This window comes from Oncorhynchus tshawytscha, linkage group LG02 (genome assembly GCF_018296145.1).
Source record: "Oncorhynchus tshawytscha isolate Ot180627B linkage group LG02, Otsh_v2.0, whole genome shotgun sequence".
Taxonomy (NCBI): Eukaryota; Metazoa; Chordata; class Actinopteri; order Salmoniformes; family Salmonidae; genus Oncorhynchus; species Oncorhynchus tshawytscha.
The window spans coordinates 21,022,376-21,046,020 of NC_056430.1; the positions used below are offsets into that span (position 1 = coordinate 21,022,376).

Below are 23,645 nucleotides of genomic sequence, written 5' to 3' on the forward strand. Positions count from 1 at the left end.
TCTGGCAAATGCCAAACGTCCTGCACGGTGTTGGGCTGTAAGCACAACCCCCACCTGTGGACATCGGGCCCTCATACCACCCTCATGGAGTCTGTTTCTGACCGTTTGAGCAGACACATGCACATTTGTGGCCTGCTGGAGGTCATTTTGCAGGGCTCTGGCAGTGCTCCTCCTTGCACAAAGGCGGAGGTAGCGGTCCTGCTGCTGGGTTGTTGCCCTCCTACGGCCTCCTCCACGTCTCCTGATGTACTGGCCTGTCTCCTGGTAGCGCCTCCATGCTCTGGACACTACGCTGACAGACACAGCAAACCTTCTTGCCACAGCTCGCATTGATGTGCCATCCTGGATGAGCTGCACTACCTGAGCCACTTGTGTGGGTTGTAGACTCTGTCTCATGCTACCACTAGAGTGAAAGCACCGCCAGCATTCAAAAGTGACCAAAACATCAGCCAGGAAGCATAGGAACTGAGAAGTGGTCTGTGGTCACCACCTGCAGAACCACTCCTTTATTGGGGGTGTCTTGCTAATTGCCTATAATTTCCACCTGTTGTCTATTCCACAACAGCATGTGGAAATTTATTGTCAATCGGTGTTGCTTCCTAAGTGGACAGTTTGATTTCACAGAAGTGTGATTGACTTGGAGTTACATTGTGTTGTTTAAGTGTTCCCTTTATTTCTTTGAGCAGTGTGTGTGTGTGTGTGTATATATATATCTATCTATATATATATATATATCACAGCCAGATGTGATACATCTGATACACATTATATATATATATATATATATAATGTTTTTACCGATGAGGGCAAAAATGAAATGTTATCGGCACAGGGACCTAGGCACTACTGTACATTGTCAAACTGCAGAGAGGAATACCCTACATTTAACCATTTAATTTCATTTGATTTCTCCTTTCTGATAGGCTCCCGAGTGGCACAGCGGTCTAAGGCATTGCATCTCAGTGCAAGAGGCATCACTACAGTCCCTGGTTTGAATCCCAGCTGTATCACATCTGGCTGTGATTGGGAGGTCCATAGGGCAGTTTACAATTGGCCCAGCGTCGTCTGGGTTTGGCCGGAGTAAGCCGACCTTGTAAATAAGAATTTGTTCTTAAGTGACTTGCCTAGTTAAATAAAGGTAAAGAAAAAAATAGGCCACAGTTTAGTCTGTTTCTTTAAAGAAAATGTCCCTTAGGAAAGCAGACAAATCACAATTATAGTATTGTGTTAGTGGGGTAATAACATTGGAGTATTGGCCTACTGTACAGGTTTGAAAACCTGATTAGTCAGACTTGCCAAAGAAACATAATTGGTAAATACCCATAGCATCACATAAAAAGTTCCTGCAATTATGTATTTATTTTATTAGATAAAATCATCACTTATCTGTTCATAAAAAGTATATGTTTATGTGACCACTTTAGAATTTGATGGCGCATAAGAACTTGGTGTTAACTTCTGTCTTCAAAATAGTAAGTCTACATTTTTTTCTCTATTTGCACTGTTATGTAATGTGTTGATGTTCAGTTGGCTTTTGGACAAGTTCATCTCAGTTACAAGAGGGGGAAACTTTGCAGATCGACCTCACTGACTGTCTCACTGTTTGTTTGCTCTCATGTATTTGTGCAACACTTTTTCACCGCGGAGGATTTTAGCTTACGGGTGGGATCTATGAAACAGGCCTTTTCTGAAACATGTGGCCTTGGGCCTCTCCAGTATTCATGCCCCTGTTGCTGGATTTTGTGAAATACAACCAAATGTCCTTGTGATATAGACGGGTCAAGCATGGATTGCAGCACCATGTGGTTTTATTGGATGTTCTGTGCTGTGAAATGGTTTATTTTGTGATTTGGGCCTTGTTTCTCCCTCTGTCCACAAAGCTTCTCCTGCCTGCCTGCCTGTGCAGAACAAAAGATTAGCAGTCAGGAAATGCCCCAGCCAATCAGCTGCAGCCTTACATCCTGCCAGTGAGAGCAGGCCACTCACAGCTTGGTATCTATCCTAGCAGCCGATCGGCCAGCCTGGAGAGCCGTGGCTGTGCTCTGAGCAGGGTGAGGACAGAGGGCTGTCCTCCATGTTTTAATAAGCATTGACATAAAACACTGAGTTTTTTAGCCATGCATCCACAGAGGTAAGCTTGCTTTTCATTATTTCACTTTAATAAGCTACCAGCTACTGTGTATGTTCTGTGCCTTGGGAATATAGGTTTGTCTCAGGGAGAGAGGGGGAAGAGTCCCCACAGCACAGTAGTGGAGCCTGGCAGGAGAGCAGAGTACAGCACAGCAGGCTGCCTCTGCTGGTTATGTCTCTGATCACATACGGGTCAGCCTGTTTTACTACCTTTTTACAGAATATAGCATGGCAAGAGGAATATATTCCTGTTGGAATAAGGAACAGGATTGATCTGTTTGGCTTGGCTGTCAGGTTGTAAGGGTTTATGACTGTCACAGGCCTGTACAGTCAAAATGGAAGGTGTGGGGAGGTGAGAGCTGTAACATTCAAGATGGAATCCCAGTGGATTTAACAGATGGTAAAGAGACAGCTCAGCAATGACAGCACAGCAAGAATGATTTAGGCCTTAGTGGTATTAGAGCAGGGCACTGCTTTTAATCATATGCCCTTTTAAGCAGGAAAGCAATCTTTATCTTTACAAGAGCAACTATTAAAAAGGCATATTCTCATGGCTGTACAGTCTGTTTTTCCAGACTACTGTTTATATCTACAGGTAGTTCTTGCATTCTTTTAGCATGTTTAATTATTGAACAGGATATGTATATTGAACAACTAACTAAAATCTCTCTGAATGTTAGATTATATTCCTCAAAGGTTTAGTATCTGGTGAGAAAATCTGCCTAATGGTCTTTTTCAGTTCACTGCTTTCTCTTTGCTGTGAGTGGCAGCCATTTCAGAGAGCTTCCCCTTTCTGTGCCTTGGCTCTAGGCACTCTGGGTGATATCATGTGAAGCCTGACGAAGGGAAGCAGGGCTGTTTCAGACAGCCTTGGACAGAAAAATATCATTATCCCAAGAAGGATATAAGAATATTTAATTCTGTAGTGGAACTCATATAATTCACACACATAGACCAATGCTGTATGTCGGCAGATGTTTTGTCAACAACCATGCAAACTATCATATTATTCCTGAATTTCTGGCATGTAACACCAATTGCCTCTAATTCATGGAGTCAAAACACATTACTTTTTACCATACAATGGTTCTTCTTAATGAATTGAATGGAGAGCAAACCTTTTCATCCAGTGCCTTTTTGTGAATGGTCTTTGGTAATGCCCATAATCTCTTCATTCCTGTCTGGCGTGAGGATTTGAGGTGCTGCCACCTACTTAACCCATTGATAGACGCTAAGTACCTTTAGCGCCCATTGATCAATGTATCTTCTTCTTGGCGGACTTTTGTTAACTTTTACAGCAAGGTCAGGTTTAACAGTTGTTTTGGAAACATAAGAAACGTATATTTCATATCAGCGAGAAATACTTTTCTAAACACAAAAGGTTAAATTAATACACACCTTTTATTAGTATTCCCACACGGCCATTTCGCCATGTTACAGGGCTTTTTAAGGAAGACCTACAGAAAACAAAGGTGACCACCTGTGCTAAATAGCCATCTACCGTGCACCTGTGTGTCAGCATAACTGGAGAGGAAGTGTAGTTAGTCAACTGGAGGCACACAGTGTATGGATCTGTGAAAATCTGATAACGTTACAGTAAGTGTATCTTTTTTATTTGAAAGATTCTTTATCACTGATATGAAAGATAAGGGCCGTATGTTTCGAAAACCGCTTAGCAAGCGATGATTATTGATGTTTCTAATACGGCGTCAGAATTGTAGTTCACATGGCCAGCAGTGGGCGAAGCTAACAGCTGAAAACCCTACGGAGAGAAGGGTTTTCTAGAGCTACGACCAACTGTGCTTTGTAATAATGGTCCAAACTTGAAAACCAATTCATGCTGCCACTTTTGCTTTTATTCACCACACCTGTGTTGTCTGACCTTTTCTAACGACCTTCATGTCATTCAGATTTGTTCTCCATATCATAATCTTTTTAATGGCAGCATTAGTATTTATTTAACTACAAATAGAAATTATGGTTCAAAGTGGCACTGGCAGAATAAAATAAGTAATAGCAATACCACTGTTAGTTACAAGTATAGACACATTGTAAAGGTCCAGAAGAAAAGCCAGTAGGAAAGTGTTGGACTGGGAAGAAAAGGGTGTTGGCAGCATGTCTTAACCATAGCCGACCATTTTGATTTTGAGGCCTGTGACATTTTCAGCCCTGTCTTTGTGCTCAGTGTAAGGCCCTTCCTGCATTCCTGTGAGCCGGTCTACTGGTAAGCTGTGTGTGATCTCTACAGCAGCTCGTCTCGACTGGAGCTGTGTGTGCAGTGTTCTCAGCAGGCAGGCAATAAGGGAATGTCTTCAAAATGGACGCCACACACACTGCCTCATAACTGTGGAGTGAGATTGGAGGGAATCTGATACGCTCCCTTTTTGCCTGTGTAACTGCATCCCCCATGTTTTAGAAAATGCACACAACCAGTGAGGACTATATGGGCTTTGAGGGAGTGAGGGACTTCCAGGGGTTTTGTGATAGTGAGGAGAAATCCTCTCTGCATTGCAGCACTGTGTCTGAGGAGATGGGGGAGAAGAGAGCCTGTGTGGCACTCTGAGCCAGGCGCCCAATCAGGCACCTCCGTGTGGCGCTCAAACCAATCGGCAGTCCACAGCTGAGGTTAAAGATTGACAATCGCAGAGAGAGCAGCAGGGAGAGCAAGGCCCTTCTGGGAAATTCTGCACCAATCTTTGCCTCATCCCCCACCGGCCTCAAAAAAATACAAATAAGAAAGAATAACAATTAAAAAAGGCTGAAGAATCTGTATTCTGTGCGTAAAGAGAAAAAAAAGGTATGCTGTCAATTTCCTACATTGAAGCATGGGTGTTCTGTCAGAGAGGGCGTGGGAGGGATTATATCACTATATTAATGAAAATAATGTATTTTCGGAAATGTTTTAACTACAAGAAGGGTGTTGGAGGCATTGGTTTAGTGTGTTTTCACTGTCTCTTGCTCTGCGTATCTGACCAGATGAGAAGGGGATGTTGCTGAGGCAGACTCTCTGTCTGTGCTGAAAGCCTTTATCAGAGGTGGAGGCCAGTAAAGCCAGTGCTCTGTCTCTGTGATTTTCTGCCCCCGAGATAGAGAAGAGACAGAGAGGGGTGATAAAGAAATGGTGGAAAAGGGACTACATTTGCTTCTATAACAGGGAGCTGCTGTCTTTGTATCCCACACTTTCGCATTCTAATTATGTTGCGCTCTCCAAAAGCTAAATAAAAAGCTGGTGAAATTGAACCCATCTGAGCTGTGAGACAGTAGCTTGTGCCGTGGCGTAATTTTTGTGTGTGTCTGAAACAAGGGTATCGACACATTGGTGTCTGAAGAAACAAGGATGTTCATGTTGAGCTGATACTGCGTAAAACCTGTTTGACCGTTTTCTTATGAAGCAGTGGCTTTCCCACAAGAAAGTACCTTTTTTAAATTCAAGGAAGTGTGCATTTAAATGATGTGTTCATAGGGCTGGGGCTGTGTTTGTTCAAGACAATGAAACAGTAATGTTTAAGTTGCTTCTCTCTTGACTTGAGGGATATAAAACGCGTGAGACTGGGCTAGTCCCATTTTAGAGGGAAACGACTATGGCATTGTAGTCACCATGCAGTTTTAGAGCTGATGGTTCTCCATTGCCCCTGGCCTCAGTTCAGCCTTGACCTGTCTCAGTAGGTATTGGGGCCCAATGGTTGTGGGCTCAGGATTCATGACTGATGCAAACGGTTGAGTTTGATATCATTTTTAGATTACCAACAGGTTTGTCAAACTATTCTATGATTTCTTGAAAAAAGTGTTTAAACAATTGTTCTTTTTTTTTAGCTTTAACATTTATCTAAAAAGGCATAAACTCACATTTTTAAACCCTATTTTACATTATCTGAAGTGTTTGTTCTGCCCACCATTGGTTGAGACATAGCATTTTCTTTAATGCAGGGCGAGTGTCATTTCAACCATAGAAATAGTGGATCTATCCCTTCAGACCCCTGCAATCTAGCTGGTACGCCATTGACATTTTCAATTTAATTTCAAGTTTAACTTCCAATCACTACCAGAAAGATGGCCTCTGGTCCACCCATTGTCAACTTGAATGGAAATGTCTATTCTATTATCTCTACAACACAAACACCTCAGATTATGTAAAATAGGGTCTAAGCTACAACATACACAACATGACCAAAAGTATGTGGACATCTCATTCCAAAATCATGGCCATTAATATGGAGTTGCCTTTGCTGCCATAACAAACTCCACTCTTCTGGGAAGGCTTTCCATTAGATGTTGGAACGTTGCTGTGGGGACTTGCTTCTATTTAGCCAAGGGTATTAGTGAGGTTGGGCACTGATGTTGGGCGATTAGGCCTGGCTCGCAGTCAGTGTTCCAATTCATCCCAAAATGTTTGATGGGGTTTAGATGGTCTGTGCAGGTCAGTCAAGTTCTTCCACACCGATCTCGACAAACCTTTTCTGTATTGACCTCGGTTTGTGCACGGGAATTGTCATGCTGAAACAGGAAAGGTCCTTCCCAAAACTGTTGCCAAGACGTTGGAGGCACAGAATCGTCAATAATGTCATTGTATGCTCTAGTGTTAAGGTTTCCCTTCACTGGAACTAAGGGGCCTGGCCTGAACCATGAAAAACAGCCCCAGACCATTATTCCTCCTCCAGCAGACTTTAAAGTTGGCACTATGCATTCGGGCAGGTAGCGTTCTCCTGGCATCTGCCAAACCCAGATTTGTCCGTCGGATTGCCAGATGGTGAAGCATGATTCATCACTCCAGAGAATGTATTTCCACTGCTCCAGTCCAATGGAGGCGAGCTTTACACCACTCCAGCCGACGCTTGGCATCGATTTTTACGCGCTTCAGCACTCTGCGGTCCCGTTCTGTGAGCATGTGTGGCCTACCACTTTGCGGCTGAGTTGTTGTTGCTCCTAGATGTTTCCACTTCACAGTAACAGCACTTATAGTTGACTGGGGCAGCTCTAGCAAGGCAGAAATTTGACAAACTGACTTGTTGGAATGACGGGCATCCTTTGACGGTGACATGTTGAAAGTCACTTCTGTACGGGCCATTCTACTGACAATGTTTGTCTATGGAGATCGCATGGCGGCGTGCTCGATTTTATACATGTCAGCAATGGGTGTGGCTGAAATAGCCAAATCCATTAATTAGAAGGGGTGTCCACATACGTTTGTTTTTGGGTAATTGATGCTAAAGCTGAAAATTAGTTTTTATTTAAAACATTTAAAAAAAACATTTTCAATCATAAAATAGTTTCACAACCCTGTTTTGTAAACTTTCAAATTATATCAAACTCAAACGTTTATCTTTTTTAGGGAAGACACGGATGTCTCATGGTAGAATGGGGTATGCAAAATGGGTCTTCTTTGAGCCCCTCTCGCTCCTGAATGTTTTAGTGTTCAGGTTCAAAAAGTATCTTTCTACCATGGGCAAACATGTATGGAAGGTTTTGTTCAAATCAAAAGAGGTGCAAAGTAATTGAAATCATATGGAACGACCCCATGTTGAGTTTGAAACTAGAACGCATTTGGCCGTTAGTTAATAATAGTTAGTTACATAACATCCATGCCCAGTCAATTCCAGTAGATGTGTCTCTGTGTGTAATTTGTCCATTTGAGAAATCCACTTTTGACATCAATGCATGATTTATGGGTTTAAGTTCATGTGTAGATAGGATTCAACCCCATGTTATGAAATGCATGGCTCCAGAAAAGCACATCTAATCCCCGGGACATTGTTCTGAGGCACTGACAGATGATTGTTGACCTTAAACCTAATCACATTCTGTCAGTTTCACACTCTGGAACTCTGAACATTAGAACACTGCTTTACTAGACATGGTCCTTCTCCCAATAAGAGAGGGACTCTTGCTGGCCATAGCCTGTAGATTTATGATACCTCTGCACCAAAGCGAACAGTGTGTGTCTGTGTCCAGTCAGGATTGGTTTAGACAGAGTTTGCCTCTGGGCCAAATGGACTCTCACTCTAAGAATAACCCCATTGTAGTGAGACCGAGAGAGTGGGTCAGTGTTGAAGCAGACCTTTACAGCCAGACAGGATTGTCTTTCCTCTGAAAATGATACTAGATCCACACAAATCAGATTTGTGAGACTTTGGTTTTACATTTACACACAAGTATTTCAGCAGATGCTTTTATACAGTGTGATTTATGATTGTTGGTAGACTTAGTAGATGGTGTTGCGAAACCACGTGCATACTGAACATACTGTAGATGAAGCAATGTCTGGTGTAAACATCGTGCGAGTCAAACTGTAAAAAGGCATTGGATGAATTGATTTATGTTGGGAGTCTTTCCGTAGGTATTGTCATAATAGGGCTTTAATAGTGCATCTCTTTTCTCTGCCAGTTTGGCTGAGGAGGAGGTGAAGACTGAATCGGATGCAGTAGAGGGGATGGAGATATCTACACGATCCAAAGGTGAGAAACACTGAAAGCTGAGCTGTACTTTCACCTTTTTATGCCTATGCCTACAGGCAGTATGTGGGGGTGGTGAAAGGCTTTATTTTATTGCTCCCATGTTGAGTGTAGGCTACTGTATGTATGTGTCTGGTACAGAGCTGAATCACACATGGTACAAGATGGAGGCTAATGTGCTGCTTCTGTTCATATCGCTGTCATGTCTTATCACTATGGTAACCGGTTTTTATCTTCTGTACTGTATGAAAACAATGAACATCTACTATTCTATGGCCAGAACATGCACTTTCTTCTGCAAAATAATACATCTGTCATGTTGGCTTGCCTGCAGTTTCAGACCCTGGGTCAGTGGAGCGGGCGGCCCAGAAACGCAAGGTGCCCAGCCCCCCTCACTCGTCTAATGGTCACTCCCCGGCTGAAACCTCCCCCAGTCCGGTCAAAAAGAAGAAGAAACCAGGAGCGGTCAGCAGCAGTAAAGACCAGGTGCGACCTCCCCCTGCACTCTCCTCTGTGCTCACACTGTTGTGCTATCAGAGGCTGCTGGGCTTCTGTTACAATGAAATATATCCTACTAAAAAACCTGTGTATAACATTTTCTGTTCCGGTTGTCTTTTGGTATGCCATGGGACTATTTTATGTGTATGACACCATGAGGTTGATCTTTTCTTATAGTGTTAGGGTAAGCCTATATGGCCTAATACTAATGTAATAAGATTTATCTAAATAATTGTTTCATTAATGTGTTTGCATGCTTGTTTTACAAATTCTGCCTACTGAAATCAAGTGATTGGTGATGCTTCGGCTGTTGCTCACTCACACTATTAGACTATTAATGATTAGCACTTATCTTTATAAATGGTAAATTACAATAGCAACCTGGGCTTAAAAGCCATGGATCAAAGCTTGTCTCAATGCAAAAAAAGTAACAGGTGTGGACCAAAACACAGACTGCTTATCAGATCCAATCAGTAAGCGATACTAAAGGCTAGTTTCTCAAACTTATCCTTTTCACTGTCTTGACCTTTGAAAGGGGATTTGTAATATAATCTACAGTAATGATTCTCTTCCAGTCTGATACCAGGAACGGTCAATTAATCAATGTTTTAATGCCTTATGTCGCAATACAGGGTTCTAAGCAGTCTGTTTTGGACAGTTACTATGTAGATTGTCTTTTTTGAAAAACATATTTGTAATTGTTTTTTTCATGTCTGCAATGCTGCTCATGTAATCTCACACCTGATTTTTGAAACCCCAAACGTTCTCTTTCTCTTGCCTGCATTTCAGTCAGAACTAAGACATGGTCCCTTTTACTATGTGAAGCAGCCAGCACTCACCACAGACCCTGTTGATGTTGTGCCGCAGGACGGCAGAAATGACTTCTACTGCTGGCTGTGCCACCGCGAGGGCCAGGTGCTCTGCTGTGAGCTCTGCCCGAGGGTGTACCACGCCAAGTGCCTAAAACTACCCGCAGAGCCCGAGGGTGACTGGTTCTGCCCTGAATGTGAGGTACTCACTCGCTTGTGGGTGGGACCGAAAACCAGTTGTCTACCAGGAAGACAACTTTAGAACCTTAAAATGCATGGGAGGCTGGGGCTTGAGGCTGGACCATGATGACAGACATCTCTATTTTATGGAATTTACAGAGTTGAGAAAAATCTTGGAGTTACAAGAAATTCTGACCATGTTGGTATAAGATGTGGTCAAGGTAGTAAAATGAGGCTTGATACTGGGAATATCCTTTGAAATGGGAATATACATTTGAAGCTAACATCGTGCTAACAAAAGATTATTTCTTTTCTTTCAGAAAATAACAGTTGCAGAGTGCATAGAGACTCAGAGTAAAGCAATGACGATGCTAACAATAGACCAGCTGTCTTACCTGCTAAAGTTTTCACTCCAGAAGATGAAACAGCCAGGTGTAAGTGCACTGACCTCCCTCCTCCAACTGACTGACCAGTAACATTCTAAATCAACTGTATATAGGGCACATATTCCAAAGGCTTGTGCTTCTGCTTTTACCCTCACCACATTGTCATGGAAGAACTACTTATTTCTACCTTTTTCTAACTGTTGTTATTGACTAATTGTTTTGACAGTAGATATTGAACTGTTGAAGAATAGAGAGATCAGCATTAGTCAAATTCATATACACTGAGTGTACAAAACTTTAGGAACATCTGCACTTTCAATTGCAGACTGAGCAGGGAAATCCAGGTGAAAGTTATGATCCCTTATTGATGTCACCTGTTAAATAATATCCACTTCAGCTTAAATGAAGGGGAGGAGCATGTTAAAGAAAGATTTTTAAGCCTTGAGACAACTGACACATGGATTTTGTATGTGTGCCATTGAGGGTGAATGGCCAAGACAAAAGATTGAAGTGCTTTTGAACAGGGTATTGTAGTTGGTGCCAGGCAACCCAGTTTGAGTGTGACATGAACTGCATCTCTCCTGGGTTTTTCACGCTCAACACATTCCCGTGTTTATAAAAAATTGTCCACCACCCAAAGGACATCCAGCCAACTTGACACAACTGTGGGAAGCATTGAAGTGAACATGGGCCAGTATCCCTGTTGGACACTTGACACCTTGTAGTCCATGCCCCGATGAATTGAGGCTGTCCTGAGGGCAAAGAGGCATGCAACTCAATATTAGGAATGTGTTCCTAATGTTTTGTACACTCAGTGTAATTCCAATGTGAGTGAACAGAACTCTCTCACACAAACACAATAGAATGGTTGTGTGCTTGTTTATATGGTCTGATTTTAAGACTGCTCAATGATTTCTCCTGATTTTGTGTTCCATCAGTGAGGTCCATTGCCCCTTCCCCAATACACTGTGAACTTATTTACTATACTCAAAGTCTGAAGTATCCTTTGGTGTTCTGGTTACAAAATGGTAAGCCATAAGTAAGTGTGTTCTAACAACACTAAACCACCCAAGCCTGTTTTTAGCCAGTCCTCTCCTCTACAATGACATAAAGAGCAAAGGAACCATTGAACCAAGGGTCCATTTTGGAAAGCGGTGTTGTGGTGAGGATACAGTTGCCCCTCTTACTCTTTTTCAGGACCAACCACGCTCGTCATCTCACTCCCCCCATGCAGGCGCCACGCAGAGAAAGGCTTTTAATTGGGTAATCAAACACAAAAAAAGACCTAATCATATTTCCCCCGTTATTTTCCTCCTGTTTGGAGTGTTTTTGTGTCTGTTTTTAGTTGCTGTTGTCTGTCCTGGGGTGGTAGTGTTTGTAGGTGTTGTGGTGGTGGAGGTCATGCAATGAAGGCTTAATCCTAAATTGAGATGCAATTGAAATCTTAAATCCTAAATTAATTGCAATTATATATTTACATTAAAGTTTTAGCTATGAGTGTGTCTCAAGTTAGGATTTGGTCTAAGTGTGGCCTATTTGGAATTTGAATATGAAGGTTAATTCACTGTGCACGTCTTTTTTGTCTCTTCTCCAGACTGAACCCTTCCAGAAGCCAGTATCTCTGGAACAGCATCCAGACTACGCAGAGTATATATTTCACGCCATGGATCTCGGTACATTGGAGAAGGTTAGAAAATGTACTCTTCTTTCTTTGAGGTTAGAACTACAATCCCAAACCTCACCAGTGGTTGATCACTGACCTTTTCTCTTTTATTTTTCCAGAATACAAAGAAGAAAATGTATGGCTGCACTGAAGCTTTCTTGGCAGATGTGAAATGGATTTTACACAACTGCATAATTTATAATGGAGGTCTGTGTCCCTGTTTTGATTGCAATGGATTTTTACTGGTTATCAATAACTGGTTTGTAATGATTACTCACTGTGAACTTCTTATTTTAGGCAATCATAAGCTCACTGCCACAGCTAAAGTCATAGTGAAAATCTGTGAACATGAGGTAAGTATGGGTATGTGGTCAAAGATTCTTTCAGTCATTCAGAAGAGATTATTCTTACACGTACAATGATTTTTCTCTTTCAGATGAATGAGATTGAGGTCTGTCCGGAGTGCTATCTGTCAGCTTGCCAAAAGAGAGACAACTGGTTCTGTGAGCCATGCGTGAGTTCAAAGCTTGTGCTAAACAAGTCATACATTTGAATTGTAGTACCTTGTGTATACCGAATGTGGTCTGTATAATGGTCTCAGTATGATAACTAGTCTACCTGTTTACTTTGCTCAGAGTAATCCTCACCCTCTCGTGTGGGCCAAGCTGAAGGGGTTTCCATTCTGGCCTGCCAAAGCACTGCGGGACAAAGACGGGCAGGTGGATGCTCGTTTTTTCGGGCAGCACGACAGGTACTTTTGGTCCTTAACTATGTCACTTATACTCATCAGTACATTTGGTATTTCACAGCTCTCCGTCTATTCAGCTGTTGCATTGTATTATTATTCTTCACCTTCCAGGGCGTGGGTCCCCTTAAACAACTGCTACCTCATGTCCAGGGAGATTCCCTTTTCTGTGAAGAAGACTAAGAGCATCTTCAACAGTGCCATGCAGGAGATGGAGGTCTATGTGGAGAACATGAGGAAGAAGTTTGGAGTGTTCAACTATGCCCCCTTCCGGACACCCTACACCCCTGATAACCAGTACCAAATGCTGCTGGATCCTGCCAACCCCTCGTCCGGCTCGGTCCGACCGGAGAAGCAGGAGAAGATCAAGTTCAACTTTGACATGACGGCATCTCCCAAGATGCCCTTGGCCAGGAGCATGCTGTCTGACGGGGGCGGGGGCATGGGTGGAGTTGGAGGGAGTACAGGCCGGAGGATCTCCCTGACAGATATGCCCCGCTCGCCCATGAGCACCAACTCCTCTGCTCACACAGGCTCTGATGGAGAGCAGGATACACCAGTCAAGGGCCCGGTTAGAGCCCCAGTCAGCCACTACAGTGCTGGGGAGGAGTCCATGGACTGCACAGGTAGGTACTGCACACTGCCTCTCTGATAGTCTGGAGTCCTAGAGGAATATGAAATATCCTGTAACAAATCAAAATCAAATCAAATTGATTTATATAGCCCTTCGTTCATCAGCTGATATCTCAAAGTGCTGTACAGAAACCCAGCCTAAAACCCCAAACAGTAAGCAATGCAGGTGTAGAAGCACGGTGGCTAGGAAAAACTCCCTAGAAAGGCCAAAACCTAGGAAGAAACCTAGAGAGGAACCAGGCTATGTGGGGTGGCCAGTCCTCTTCTGGCTGTGCTGGGTGGAGATTATAACAGAACATGGCCAAGATGTCCAAATGTTCATAAATGACCAGGTCCAATAATAATAAGGTAGAACAGTTGAAACTGGAGCAGCAGCACGGCCAGGTGGACTGGGGACAGCAAGGAGTCATCATGTCAGGTAGTCCTGAGGCATGGTCCTAGGGCTCAGGTCCTCTGAGAGAGAGAGAAAGAGAGAATTAGAGAGAGCACACTTAAATTCACACAGGACACCGAATAGGACAGGAGAAGTACTCCAGATATAACAAACTGACCCTAGCACCCCGACACAAACTACTGCAGCATAAATACTGGAGGCTGAGACAGGAGGGGACAGGAGACACTGTGGCCCCATCCGAGGACACCCCCGGACAGGGCCAAACAGGAAGGATATAACCCCACCCACTTTGCCAAAGCATAGCCCCCACACCACTAGAGGGATATCTTCAACCACCAACTTACCACCCTGAGACAAGGCCGAGTATAGCCCACAAAGATCTCCGCCACGGCACAACCCAAGGGGGGGCACCAACCCAGACAGGAAGATCACATCAGTGACTCAACCCACTCAGGTGACGCACCCCTCCCAGGGATGGTATGAAAGAGCCCCAGTAAGCCAGTGACTCAGCCCCTGTAATAGGGTTAGAGGCAGAGAATCCCAGTGGAAAGAGGGGAACCGGCCAGGCAGAGACAGCAAGGGCGGTTCGTTGCTCCAGAGCCTTTCCGTTCACCTTCCCACTCCTGGGCCAGACTACACTCAATCATATGACCCACTGAAGAGAAGAGTCAGTGACCTAGACTCTGGTTTTCGGTATAAATAACAACAAAATCCAGAAAAACGCATGTTAAAAATGTTATAAATTGATTTGCATTTTAATGAGGGAAATGAGTATTTGACCCCCTCAATCAGAAAGATTTCTGGCTCCCAGGTGTCTTTTATACAGATAACGAGCTGAGCACTCTTAAAGGGAGTGCTCCTAATCTCAGCTTGTTACCTGTATTAAAAGACACCTGTCCACAGAAGCAATCAATCAATCAGATTCCAAACTCTCCACCATGGCCAAGACCAAAGAGCCCTCCAAGGATGTCAGGGACAAGATTGTAGACCTACACAAGGCTGGAATGGGCTACAAGACCATCGCCAAGCAGCTAGGTGAGAAGGTGACAACAGTTGGTGCGATTATTCGCAAATGGAAGAAACACAAAAGAACGGTCAATCTCCCTTGTTCTGGGGCTCCATGCAAGATATCACCTCGTGGAGTTGATCATGAGAACATTGAGGAATCAGCCCAGAACTACACGGGAGGATCTTGTCAATGATCTCAAGGCAGCTGGGACCATAGTCACCAAGAAAACAATTGGTAACACACTACGCCGTGAAGGACTGAAATCCTGCAACGCCCGCAAGGTCCGCCTGCTCAAGAAAGCACATATACATGCCCGTCTGAAGTTTGCCAATGAACATCTGAATGATTCAGAGGACAACTGGGTGAAAGTGTTGTGGCCAGATGAGACCAAAATGGAGCTCTTTGGCATCAACTCAACTCGCCGTGTTTGGAGGAGGAGGAATGCTGCCTATGACCCCAAGAACACCATCCCCACCGTCAAACATGGAGGTGGAAACATTATGCTTTGGGGGGTGGGGGTTCTGCTAAGGGGACAGGACAACTTCACAGCATCAAAGGGACGATGGACGGGGCCATGTACCGTCAAATCTTGGGTGAGAACCTCCTTCCCTCAGCCAGGGCATTGAAAATGGGTCGTGGATGGGAATTCCAGCATGACAATGATCCAAAACACACGGCCAAGGCAACAAAGGAGTGGCTCAAGAAGAAGCACATTAAGATCCTGGAGTGGCCTAGCCAGTCTCCAGACCTTAATCCCATAGAAAATCTGTGGAGGGAGCTGAAGGTTCGAGTTGCCAAACGTCAGCCTCAAAACCTTAATGACTTGGAGAAGATCTGCAAATCAAATCAAATGTATAGCCCTTCGTACATCAGCTGATATCTCAAAGTGCTGTACAGAAACCCAGCCTAAAACCCCAAACAGCAAGCAATGCAGGTGTAGAAGCACGGTGGCTAGGAAAAACTCCCTAGAAAGGCCAAAACCTAGGAAGAAACCTAGAGAGGAACCAGGCTATGTGGGGTGGCCAGTCCTCTTCTGGCTGTGCCGGGTGGAGATTATAACAGAACATGGCCAAGATGTTCAAATGTTCATAAATGACCAGCATGGTCGAATAATAATAAGGCAGAACAGTTGAAACTGGAGCAGCAGCACGGTCAGGTGGACTGGGGACAGCAAGGAGTCATCATGTCAGGTAGTCCTGGGGCATGGTCCTAGGGCTCAGGTCCTCCGAGAGAAAGAAAGAGAGAAGGAGAGAATTAGAGAAAAAGAGGAATGGGACAAAATCCCTCCTGAGATGTGTGCAAACCTGGTGGCCAACTACAAGAAACGTCTGACCTCCGATTGCCAACAAGTGTTTTGCTACCAAGTACTAAGTCATGTTTTGCAGAGGGGTCAAATTCTCATTTCCCTCATTAAAATGCAAATCAATTTATAACATTTTTGATATGCGTTTTTCTGGATTTTTTTGGTTGTTCTGTCTCTCACTGTTCAAATAATCCTACCATTAAAATTATAGACTGATCATTTATTTGTCAGTGGGCAAATGTACGAAATCAGCAGGGGATCTAATACTTTTTCCCCCTCACTGTATCTGTGCACTCCACAGCATCACCTGCTTCCACTCGACCTGGTCCTGCCTCTGGTGCCAATGACAGCCCTAAACCGTTCCACTCCCAGGGTCCTGCTCTAGTCCCCAAGCAGGAGAAAGCAACTCTCACAGGGAGCATCCTTAACCTCAACCTGGGTGAGCTGCCACACACCTGCCCTCAGTCACACCACAATCATCTTCAAAGCTCACCTATTTAGCACACCTGGGAAAGGCTTCATGACAGCAAAACAATATCCATAAACCTTAACCATATGTAGAGGCATTCCTACTTGGTCTAGTGATTGGAGTGGATTTCAACCAGTCAATAACATTGTTTGTGATATTGTGTGCTGGCCTGTCAGACCGTAGCAAAGCCGAGATGGACCTAAAGGAGTTGAGTGAGACTGTACAGCAGCAACAGCAGGGGGCCCCACCAGTCCTCACCTCGCCCAAGAGACAGATCAGGAGCCGCTTCCAGCTCAACCTGGACAAAACCATTGAGAGCTGCAAGGCCCAGCTGGGTGAGTGAACTCGCCACACCGCTAGTAAAGCACCACTTATGAAGATAGCGGCACCAGTCAACTACTTTGTTTTCAGTTAGTCCATTTGTATGAAAACAACCACGTTATACATTTACCCCAATTTCCCCTCTGCTGTGTACAGGTATAGATGAGATCTCTGAGGATGTGTATAAGGGAGTAGAACACAGCGACTCAGAGGACTCTGATAAATCAGATTCGAGTGACAGTGACGCCAGCGACGAGGAACAGAAACCTAAGGCAGGCAAACACACCAAGGCCAATGACAAGGGCGAGAAGGACCCTTCCAAGAGGGGATCCAAAGACCCCCTACCCCCCAGCATAAATGAGGTCAAAACAAAGGGGCCAGCAACTGCCATGGTAACCATGGGGGATGCGGGGGCATCATCTACCCTCTCTGAATCCTCATCTAAAGATAATCAGGGTGTACACTCGGACAAAGAGCCCCCAGAGGAAGCAAAATCAGCCCCAGTGTCCCCGGCATCCAGAGAGAAGCCCCAGGTGAAGCAGGAGGCTAGGCAGCCCTCTGTGGTGGATGACTCCGACTCTGAGAGGGAGCTGGTGATTGACCTGGGGGAGGACCAGGGGGGCAGAGACAGGAAGAAGAGTAGGAAAGATTCACGCACCACCAAAAATCCACCAGCCAATAAGACGGAGGGTGAGAGTCCTCCTGTTCTCTATCACTAGTTGATAAAATATGAAAGCGAGAAAAAAGTTTAACCAAAACAGATGCTGTTATTAATATTTTCTTTCCATTGTAGGTAAAGCCCTGTCAAGTTCACTTACTCCATCTCAAAACAACACAGCCCATTTCTTAACCCCCAGTATGAAAGATTCATCACATTCTCCACTACCCATTCCTCTAAACATGGTGTCCTTCACTACTGCTTCTTCCACCACCATTGCCCCCACCACACTCCCCAATGCCACACTACCGATGGCCCCCATCACATCCTCCTCTGCCACCACAGCAGTGAAGAAACAACGCCCTCTGCTGCCCAGGGAGACTGTCCCTGTGGTGCAGCGGGCGGTGGTGTGGAACCCCACCAACAAGTTCCAGACTTCCTCCCAGAAGTGGCACATGCAGAAGGTGCAGCGGCAGCAACAGAATCAGCAGCCAGATACGCCTCAGCTGCAGGCAGCATCACCAGGCCAGCCACAGACAATGCCGCAAACGCCAGCATCTGCAACATCTTCATCATTACCACAGCAACCTTCCCAAAGCACGCGGTACCAGACCAGGCAATCTGTCAAAGGTACACCACAGTATTAGTTGAAAATTAAATTAGCACACTACAGAGAAAATGGACACAACAAAAAAACTATTTGAGGTTCAACTGCAGGCCTAAAAAACATTGCTGTGATGTTTTATTTTTATTTAACCTTTATTTAACTGGGCAAGTCATCTAAGAACAAATTCTTATTTCCAATGACTGCCTACCAAAAGGCAAAAGACCTGCGGGGACGGAGATTGGCATTTTTTTTAAAAATATAATTAAAAATAAATAAAATATTGGACAAAACACATCGCGACAAGAGAGACAACACATAAAGAGAGAAGACAACACCATAGCATGGCAGGAACACATGACAACACAACATGGTAGCAACAGAAAATTACAAGAACATGGTAGCAACAGAACATGGCAGCAGCACAACATGGTACAAACATTATTGGGAACAGACAACAGCACAAAGGGCAAGAAGATAGAGACTACAATACATCACGCAAAGCAGCCACAACTGTCAGTAAGAGTGTCCATGATTGGGTCTTTGAATGAAGAGATTGAGAGATAACTGTCCAGTTTGAGTGTTTGTTAACGCTCGTTCCAGTCTCTAGCTGCAGAAAACTGAAAAGACGAGCCACCCAGGAATGTGTGTGCTTTCGGGACCTTTTAACAGAATGTGACTGGCAGAATGGGTGGAGGATGAGGTCTGCAGTAGATATCTCAGATGGGGGGAGTGAGGCCTAAGAGGATTTTATAAATAAGCATCAACCAGTGGGTCTTGCGACAGGTATACAGAGATGACCAGTTTACAGAGGAGTATAGAGTGAAGTGATGTGTCCTATAAGGAGCATTGGTGGCAAATCTGATGGCCAAATGGTAAAGAACATCTAGCCGCTCGAGAGCACCCTTCCCTGCCGATCTATAAATTACGTCTCCGTAATGTAGCATGGTCATCTGAATCAGGGTTAGTTTGGCAGTTGGGGTGAAAGAGGAGCCATTACGATAGAGGAAACCAAGTCAAGATTGAACTTTAGCCTGTAGCTTTGATATGTGCTGAGAGAAGGACAGTGTACCATCTAGCCATACTCCCAAGTACTTGTATGAGGTGACTACCTCAAGCTCTAAACCCTTAGAGGTAGTAATCACACCTATGGGGAAAGGGGCATTCTTCTTACCAAATCACATGACCTTCGTTTTGGAGGTATTCAGAACAAGGTTATTAAAGACAGAGAAAGTTGTTGGACACTAATTAAGCTTTGTTGTAGAGTGTTTAACACTAATTCTGGGGAGGGGCCAGCTGAGTATAAGACTATCATCTGCATAAAAATGGATGAGAGAGCTTCCTACTGCCTGAGCTATGTTGTTGATGTAAATTGAGAAGAGCGTAGGGCCTAGGGTTGATCCTTGGGGTACTCCCTTGGTGACAGGCTATACCTGAGACAGCAGATTTTCTGACTTTATACACTGCACTCTTTGAGAGAGGTAGTTAGCAAATCAGACCCACAAGAATGGAATGGTCTACCGTATCAAAAGCTTTGGGCAAGTCAATAGAAATAGCAGCACAACATTGGAATCAAGGGCAAAGGTGATATCATTGAGGACCTTTAAGGTTGCAGTGACACATCCATAACCTGAGCAGAAACCAGATTGCATACTAGGAGAATACTGTAGACATCAAGAAAGCCAGTCAGTTGATTGACAAGTTTTTGATAAACAGGGCAAAATAGAAATGGGCCTATAACAGTTAGGATCAGCTTGATCTCCCCCTTTAAATAATGGACGAACTATGGCTGCCTTCCAAGCAACGGGAACCTCCCCAGAGAGGAGAGAGAGGTTAAAATGGTCAGAGATATGCTTGGTGATGATAGGGGCGGCAACATTAAAGAAGAAAGGGTCTAAACCATGTCACTGATTTTAGTCTTGGTTCTTGTTTACTTTAGCTGTCCAGCAGAAAGACCCTCCACTGAGTACGTCCACGTCGTCTGTTACCCTGGTGACCAGTACCCCACCCTCTGTGGCCATGATAGCAGCCCCTGGATTTGGTAGTGGCCCCTCCACCACATCCTCCATGGCAGGGGACTTCCAGATCCCCACCGCATCAGCTGACGTAGCAGCTGACATTGCGAAGTACACTAATAAAGTAAGTATGCGAGGCTTGGATCGATGGCCAGAGTAAGCAAGCTGAATGCTGTACACTCAGTGTTATGGTTTGGGGCTTGGAGCAAGGCTTATTGAAGCATACACACTTTTGGGGGACAATTTTACATATGGCAGATAACAAAATATATATATTTAATCTATCAGTCTTTTATTTAAGGTATGAATAGTCATTGGCCTCTTGGGTATTCAAGAGTGTGATGGGTCTGCATTCAAAGAGATTGCATAAAGCTTACTTCCGAAAAGTTTTTGCTTCAGGTCTCCTTTATCCCTCAGATAATGGATACAATCAAAGGGACTGTGACTGAGCTGTATACAGACCTTTCCAAAAACACTTCAGGGAACACATTAGCAGAGGTAGGTATCTGCTGGTTGCCCTCAGAGGGACTGAATACCACCATGCCTATGATAGTTAGCTGTATGACTCTGGGGAGTCTGAGTGTATGTCCTTGTCTCTCCCACACAGATTAGACGATTGAGAATTGAAATAGAAAAACTGCAGTGGCTTCATCAACAGGAGCTGTCAGAAATGAAGCACAATCTAGGTAAGGACCTTTGCATTACTCTAGCTTAAACTGCAGATGACCTTGGCAAATCTGGGTCAAGGACTGTTTGTCAGTATAACAATGAATGTCATTGACAAAGGTAAAGTAATCACATTCTACAGAAAAGGTTATGTTATGTTATTGTCTGTGTGTGTGCATGTGCAGAGTTAACCATGGCGGAGATGAGGCAAAGTCTGGAGCAGGAGAGGGAGCGACTGATGGCGGAGGTGAAGAAGCAGATGGAGGTGGAGAAACAACAGGCAGTAGACGAGACCAAGAAGAAGCAGTGGTGTGCCAACTGCAAGAAGGAGGCCATATTCTACTGCTGCTGGAACACCAGCTACTGTGACTATCCCTGCCAGCAAGCCCACTGGCCAGAACACATGAAGTCCTGCACACAATCAGGTAACGCACAAGCACCAGCCATATTCAAAGCTGAATTGATATTAGTTAAAGAATATTGAATCCATCGGACTGACTACAGGTATCAAGTGTCTTACAATTGTATAGTTATTTCTGTTTTCCTTTTGTAGCGACAGCCTCACAGCAAGAGCCTGAGTCGGGGTCCACAGCAGACGGCCCAAACAAAGCCTCAGGACAGTCAAGTGGTCAAACCTCTCCCAGAGGAACGACATCCGCCCCCACAGACAAAGACTCTAACCTGGAGAAAGGCAAGGACAATGTCACTGTCAGCCTTTCCTAACACTGAGCCCTTGCCCCAACCATTGAGTTATTGCACTTGAACCTGTAACATAAAACTATCGACACTTTATATTTTCAAGCTGCTGCTCTGGAGTAATCCAAAAGCTCTTTTTTTGTTAATGACCGGAATTTTATCTTTCCCAAAAATCTACAATCATCCTTATCCATCTCAAGTATACTTACTGTATTTCCAGGAGATGAATGTTCAATGTCCTGTGGGACAAGTAACCACTAGAGGGCACCACCTGTTCTCGCAATCACTGTCAGCAACAGGCAGTACATTACACTCCCTTTGCAAGCTCACAGAGAAGCAGCTTTATGGCCAAATTTGAGGAGTAGGTGTGTGAGTAAGATGCATAGAAAGTTTATCTATTATTATCTGTAATATTAATAAACATTTATTGCGAGTGCATGATAAGTTTTGGTACTGGACAGTTTGGTCAATGATCACCCAGATGCCTAAACTCAATATGAATGGACAAGAATGGAACATGGCTTCAGATGAGTGTTAACACAAATGTCTTTTTTTCTTTCTACAATTGTGTATGTTAATTTATTTATACCAGAATGTTGCCCACAGTTTATTGCAGAGATAATGTTCAATATACTGCCTGTTGAATTAAGATATGGTTTAAAGATAGGCTTTTCCATTTCGGAATGTTTTTCTTTCCTCCCTTGGGTCTCATGTTCCTCATAATGCTGCCATTTGTCCTGAATTCATATTTCTGTGTTATACGCATGTTGTCACTGAGAAATAAACCATATTTATGGCAAACACAGGCCTAGTTTTAGGTAACAGAATACACCACTACATTTAAGGCTGTTACATTTTTCAATGTGTCTGCCACATAATTGGTTGAAAATGATCAACTACAGCGAACAAGTCTGTCAGGTTTGAGCGCTCTACACCTTATTCACTCATCTGAGAGCAGGAAATGTCATTTGATTTTCAAAAATGTTCCTACTACAATCTACTGTAATAGAATCATTCCTCCCTGTATAGAGAAGTGACTAAATCAACTCTGTTGTATTTAATGTCTTGTTTGTTTACATTCTGTAAATAAATAAAGAATGTTCTGAAACTGTTTGACCATTATTATGGCAGTTGGGGTGAAAGATGTCAAATAAAATGTTGTTGGTCACATACACATGGTTAGCAGATGTTAATGCGAGTGTAGCAAAATGCTTGTGCTTCTAGTTCCGACTGCAGCAATAACTAACATGTAATATCTAACACACACAAATCTAAGTAATGGAATAAGAATATATGGATGGGCAATGACAGGGCAGCATAGGCAAGATGCAATAGATGGTATAAAATACAGTATATGTGTATGAGCTGAGTAATGCAAGATATGTAATCAAAATGGCATTATTAAAGTGACTAATGATCCATTTATTAAAGTGGCCAATGATTTCAAGTCTATGTAGGTAGCAGCCTCTGTGTTAGTGATGGCTGTTTAGCAGTCTGATGGCCTTGAGAAAGAAGCTGTTTTTCAGTCTCTCGGCCCCAGCTTTGATGCACCTGTACTGACCTCGCCTTCTGGATGGTAGCGGGGTGAATAGGCAGTGGCTCGGGTGGTTGTTGTTCTTGACGATCTTTTGGCTTACCTGTGACATTGCGTGCTGTAGGTGTCCTGGAGGGCAGGTACTACGCCCCCGGTGATGCGTTGTGCAGACAGCACCACCCTCTGGAGAGCCCTGTAGTTGTGGGCGGTGCAGTTGCCGTACCAGGCAGTGATACAGCCCGACTGGATGCTCTCAATTGTGCATCTGTAAAGGTTTGTGAGGGTTTTGGGTGACAAGCAACATTTCTTCAGCCTCCTTAATGATAAACTTGGAGGGTTATATGGTGTTGAATTCTGAGCTACAGTCAATGATCAGCATTCTTACATAGGTATTCCTCTTGTCCAGATAGGTTAGGGCAGTGTGATGGCGATTGCATTAAAGTGGGTCTAGGGTGACAGGTAAGATGGAGGTGATATGATCCT

At 44.0% G+C, this 23,645-nt stretch overlaps 1 protein-coding gene across 9 annotated transcripts; it reads left to right on the forward strand.

Annotated features, from left to right (window-relative positions):
• The first annotated feature begins 1,413 nt into the window (after positions 1-1,413).
• LOC112219605 (protein kinase C-binding protein 1) lies at positions 1,414-22,736 on the forward strand. 9 transcript variants are annotated; one of them, XM_024380978.2, is made up of 22 exons: positions 1,435-1,472; positions 1,881-2,131; positions 8,512-8,582; positions 8,914-9,065; positions 9,867-10,088; positions 10,387-10,500; positions 11,650-11,715; positions 12,047-12,139; positions 12,235-12,322; positions 12,413-12,468; positions 12,552-12,629; positions 12,751-12,866; positions 12,975-13,486; positions 16,501-16,638; positions 16,845-17,003; positions 17,146-17,679; positions 17,783-18,277; positions 20,191-20,390; positions 20,684-20,764; positions 20,874-20,952; positions 21,118-21,357; positions 21,486-22,736. In XM_024380978.2, the coding sequence occupies exons 2-22, from the start codon at positions 2,118-2,120 to the stop codon at positions 21,653-21,655; spliced, it is 3,678 nt and encodes a 1,225-aa protein (XP_024236746.1). In that variant the 5' UTR covers positions 1,435-1,472; positions 1,881-2,117; the 3' UTR covers positions 21,656-22,736. The 9 variants fall into 9 exon arrangements, 8 of the variants coding, with proteins under 8 accessions (XP_024236746.1, XP_024236785.1, XP_024236766.1 ...); XM_024380998.2 differs by having other exon boundaries at positions 1,436-1,472; positions 1,881-2,051; XM_024381017.2 differs by lacking the exon at positions 11,650-11,715.
• The last annotated feature ends 909 nt before the right edge of the window (positions 22,737-23,645 follow it).